Genomic DNA, 4,687 nt, shown 5'->3' on the forward strand with positions numbered 1-4,687 from the left:
CCTAGTCACTTTTGGGCATTTGAAACATAAGTTAAAGCAATATGGTAATTATTCACCTTGCCTTCTGATAGGCTGGATGGAATTGTGGCCATATTGCTTATACCTATCAATTCATTTCTGATCAACAGAAGTGTCTAGGCCAGGGTGTAGGACTTAGGAATTAAATGTAGTTCAGTGGTTGACAGCTGTCAATAATTAGCCAGCCACATTAGAAGAGTCTGGGATTCCTTTATAAGGAGCAACCAAAAGGCTTGCAAATAGAGGGAAAGAGATATTCTGGTAGGGTTTATGGCTACCATTAGTTCTGAATACTGGTGAGGTTTTGATCAGGGAAATGGCTACGACTTTTGGACTCTCTTTGAGGTATGTTGTAATCCTCTAGTTTGTTTCCCTTGTCTTCCAGGTGTTACAGGTAGTTGTTTAATTGACATTATTTTTTTTCTTAAGAGTTTCTTGGATTTGTTACATGTTAATCGGAGGGATAACCTGTTCTACATCAAAAGGTGAGTTTCTACATTCATTTCAAATAACAGTTGTATAGGTCTAACTTCAAAGGCTGGCATTTTACAGTTACACATTTTCTTTGTTACCTAGATGATGAATATCTTGCACCAGTTTACAATGCAGCATGGCCCTATGCAGGATCACTTTTGTCAATGGGCTATGGCAATTACAACTCTCGAAAAGCTCAAATGCAAGAGCAACTGGCCCAGCAGCAGAATCAACCGGCCACTGAGCCTCAGCCACAGACGCAACCGACTGCCATGCCTCAGCAGCAGAAGCAACCAGCTGCCATGCCACTTAAGTCTCAGCAAGTGTCACCTCTAGCCCAAATTCCCCAGCAGCAGATGCAACCGTCTGCTATGCCCCAGCAAGTATGGGGTCCAGCTCCAATTCCCCAGAAGCTACCGACCCCCGTTCCCCATCAGCAAGTGTGGCAACCAGCTCCAATGCCCCAGCAGCAAAATCAACCGGCCGCTGAGCAGCAGTCAAAACCTACTGCCATGCCCCAGCAAGTGTGGAATCCAGCTCCAATGCAGCAGAAGCAACCAACTGCCATGCCCCAGCAAGTGTGGCAACCAGCTCCAATGCAGCAGAAGCAACCAACTGCCATGCCTCAGCAAGTGTGGCAACCAGCTCCAATGCAGCAGAAGCAACCAACTGCCATGCCCCAGCAAGTGTGGCAACCAGCTCCAATGCAGCAGAAGCAACCAACTGCCATGCCTCAGCAAGTGTGGCAACCAGCTCCAATGCAGCAGAAGCAACCAACTGCCATGCCCCAGCAAGTGTGGCAACCAGCTCCAATGCAGCAGAAGCAACCAACTGCCATGCCTCAGCAAATGTGGAATCCAGCTCCAATGCAGCAGAAGCAACCACCTGCTATGCCCCAGCAAGTGTGGCAGCAAAAGCAACCGGCCGCTGAGCAGCAGTCACAACCTACCACCATGCCCCAGCAAGTGTGGCAACCAGCTCCAATGCCCCAGCAGCAAAATCAACCGGCCGCTGAGCAGCAGTCGCAACCTACTGCTATGCCCCAGCAAGTGTGGAATCCAGCTCCAATGCAGCAGAAGCAACCAACTGCCATGCCTCAGCAAGTGTGGCAACCAGCTCCAATGCAGCAGAAGCAACCACCTGCTATGCCCCAGCAAGTGTGGCAGCAAAAGCAACCGGCCGCTGAGCAGCAGTCGCAACCTACTGCCATGCCCCAGCAAGTGTGGAATCCAGCTCCAATGCAGCAGAAGCAACCAACTGCCATGCCTCAGCAAGTGTGGCAACCAGCTCCAATGCAGCAGAAGCAACCAACTGCCATGCCTCAGCAAGTGTGGCAACCAGCTCCAATTCCCCAGCAGCAAAAGCAACAGGCCGCTGACCCTAAGCAGCCCCAGCAAGTGTGGAATCCAGCTCAAATGCCCCAGCAGCAGAAGCTACCGACCTCCATGCCCCAGCAGCAGAATCAACTGGCCACTGGGCCTCAGCCACAGAAGCAACCAACTGCCATGCCTCAGCAAGTGTGGAATCCAGCTCCAATGCAGCAGAAGCAACCACCTGCTATGCCCCAGCAAGTGTGGCAGCAAAAGCAACCGGCCGCTGAGCAGCAGTCACAACCTACCACCATGCCCCAGCAAGTGTGGCAACCAGCTCCAATACCCCAGCAGAAGCAACCAACTGCCATGCCTCAGCAAGTGTGGCAACCAGCTCCAATTCCCCAGCAGCAAAAGCAACAGGCCGCTGACCCAAAGCAGCCCCAGCAAGTGTGGAATCCAGCTCAAATGCAGCAGAAGCGACCGCCTTTTATGCCCCAGCAAGTGTGGCGTCCAGCTTCAATGCAGCAGAAGCTACCGACCCCCATTCCCCATCAGCCTCAGCAAGTGTGGCAACCAGCTCCAATGCCCCAGCAGCAAAATCAACCGGCCGCTGAGCAGCAGTCGCAACCTACTGCCATGCCCCAGCAAGTGTGGAATCCAGCTCCAATGCAGCAGAAGCAACCAACTGCCATGCCTCAGCAAGTGTGGCAACCAGCTCCAATGCAGCAGAAGCAACCAACTGCCATGCCTCAGCAAGTGTGGAATCCAGCTCCAATTCCCCAGCAGCAAAAGCAACAGGCCGCTGACCCTAAGCAGCCCCAGCAAGTGTGGAATCCAGCTCGAATGCCCCAGCAGCAGAAGCTACCGACCTCCATGCCCCAGCAGCAGAATCAACTGGCCACTGGGCCTCAGCCACAGAAGCAACCACCTGCTAGCGCCATGCCTCAGCAAGTGTGGTATCCAGCTCAAATGCAGCAGAAGCGACCACCTGTTTTGCCCCAGCAAGTGTGGCGTCCAGCTTCAATGCAGCAGAAGCTACTGACCCCCATTCCCCATCAGCCTCAGCAAGTGTGGCAACCAGCTCCAATGCCCCAGCAGCAAAAGCAACTGGCTGCTGACCCTAAGCAGACACAGCAAGTATGGAATCCAGCTCAAATGCCCCAGCAGCAGAAGCTACCAATCCCCATACCCCAGCAGCCTCAGCAAGTGTGGCAGCCAATGCCCCAGCAGCAAAAGCAACCGGCCGCTGAGCAGCAGTCACAACCTACCACCATGCCTCAGCAAGTTTGGCAACCAGCTCCAATGCAGCAGAAGCAACGGCCTTCTATGCCCCAGCAAGTGTGGCGTCCAGCTTCAATGCAGCAGAAGCTACCGATCCCCATTCCCCATCAGCCTCAGCAAGTGTGGCAACCAGCTCCAATGCCCCAGCAGCAAAAGCAACTGGCTGCTGATCCTAAGCAGGCCCAGCAAGTGTGGTATCCAGCTCAAATGCCCCAGCAGCAGACGCAACCGCATTCTATGCCCCAGCAAGTGTGGCGTCCAGCTTCAATGCAGCAGAAGCTACCGACCCACATTCCCCATCAGCCTCAGCAAGTGTGGCAACCAGCTCCAATGCCCCAGCAGAAAAAGCAACTGGCTGTTGATCCTAAGCAGCCCCAGCAAGTGTGGAATACAGCTCAACTGCCCCAGCAGCAGGTGCTACCGATCTCCATGCCTCAGCAAGTTTGGCAACCAGCTCCAATGCCCCAGCAGCAGACGCTACCAATCCCCATACACCAGCAAGTGTGGCAGCCAATGCCCCAGCAGCAAAAGCAACCGGCCTCTGAGCAGCAGTCACAACCTACCACCATGCCTCAGCAAGTGTGGCAACCAGCTCCAATGCCCCAGCAGAAAAAGCAACCGGCTGCTGAGCATCAGCAGCAGTTGCAACCTACCGCCATGCCACAGAAGCAACCAGTTGCCATGCCTCAGCAATTATGGCATCTATCCCAAAAGCAACTGGCCTTAATGTCTCCGCAGAAGCACTTCGAAAGCACTGAAGATGGCGGCTCTGGTAGCTCTCAGGCCAGCATCGTTGAACAGTCTGTCCTCATTCCAATTTATTCCTACAGTTCCAAATCTCGCTACGAGAATGGCAAAACTGTCTTCTCCCAAACCCGCTACACTCCTGGGGAGGCTATGCCTGTTGATAGTGGAAGTGCTCCCAAGGACAATCATGTTGGCATCGCTGAACCAAGCATATACCCACCACTAGTAAAGGATCCTTCAAGGTAATGTACAACTTTAACCTGATCTGAGCTTTGCTTTCTGAATTTGAAGTCCTTTGTACTAACCATGTATCTACCAACAGGAAAATCTAATGGTGGATTCATCCTTTAGAAGCTAAAGGTGAGACTTTATTTTAACAAAAATGTATGACATAAGATTTTGTTGCTGATACTGTTTTAATTTCTTTCAGGTTTCAGTCATTCATTTGTGTTGCCCAGAAGTTGCTGGTGCACTTGCTACTCTTGTGATTTAATCAATAAACCATTTTAATTTAAAAGATGTTTGTCTTTGAAATACTGATGGTACTAGTGTGCTTGCTGATTTCAAATAAATGGTGTGGGATGCCAGTGCAGTTGGTAGTAAAAGGGAATGTGGTTCAGTTTTTACCTTTGCTACAGCGCTCCCCCGGTCAACAAAGTGCTGTTAATGTGATGGTCCATACAAGCTCTCAGAATGGGACCGCTGTAGCAAATAAAATCACCTGTCCTCGGTTGCAACACTCAGTAACGAGTTACAAACTACCTCTAACATCAGCACGAGAACTGTTCGGGAGCTTCATGACATGTTTCCATGGCTGAGCAGCTGCACACAAGCCTACGATCACTGTGCAATTC

General features: G+C 51.7%; 1 protein-coding gene across 6 annotated transcripts; it reads left to right on the forward strand.

The window, feature by feature from the left end:
• The first annotated feature begins 274 nt into the window (after positions 1-274).
• Positions 275-4,350, forward strand: LOC121533135 (mediator of RNA polymerase II transcription subunit 15). Of its 6 annotated transcripts, none has more exons than XM_041838940.2 (6): positions 275-363; positions 448-503; positions 595-2,313; positions 2,461-4,075; positions 4,156-4,193; positions 4,264-4,350. In XM_041838940.2, the coding sequence occupies exons 1-5, from the start codon at positions 335-337 to the stop codon at positions 4,163-4,165; spliced, it is 3,429 nt and encodes a 1,142-aa protein (XP_041694874.2). In that variant the 5' UTR covers positions 275-334; the 3' UTR covers positions 4,166-4,193; positions 4,264-4,350. The 6 variants fall into 6 exon arrangements, with proteins under 6 accessions (XP_041694874.2, XP_045069225.1, XP_045069226.1 ...); XM_045213290.1 differs by having other exon boundaries at positions 595-2,306; positions 2,508-4,075; XM_045213291.1 differs by having other exon boundaries at positions 595-1,712; positions 2,370-4,075.
• Positions 4,351-4,687: the final 337 nt, after the last annotated feature.

Source organism: Coregonus clupeaformis, unplaced genomic scaffold (genome assembly GCF_020615455.1).
Source record: "Coregonus clupeaformis isolate EN_2021a unplaced genomic scaffold, ASM2061545v1 scaf0095, whole genome shotgun sequence".
Classification (NCBI taxonomy): domain Eukaryota; kingdom Metazoa; phylum Chordata; class Actinopteri; order Salmoniformes; family Salmonidae; genus Coregonus; species Coregonus clupeaformis.

Excerpts from the sequence above, each read along its gene's own strand:
- LOC121533135 (XM_041838936.2), top strand. The coding sequence starts at position 335 with ATGGCTACGACTTTTGGACTCTCTTTGAG. Across the intron at positions 364-447 it reads ACTTTTGGACTCTCTTTGAG|AGTTTCTTGGATTTGTTACA; the intron begins GTATGTTGTAAT and ends TTTTTTCTTAAG. Across the intron at positions 504-594 it reads AACCTGTTCTACATCAAAAG|ATGATGAATATCTTGCACCA; the intron begins GTGAGTTTCTAC and ends TTTGTTACCTAG.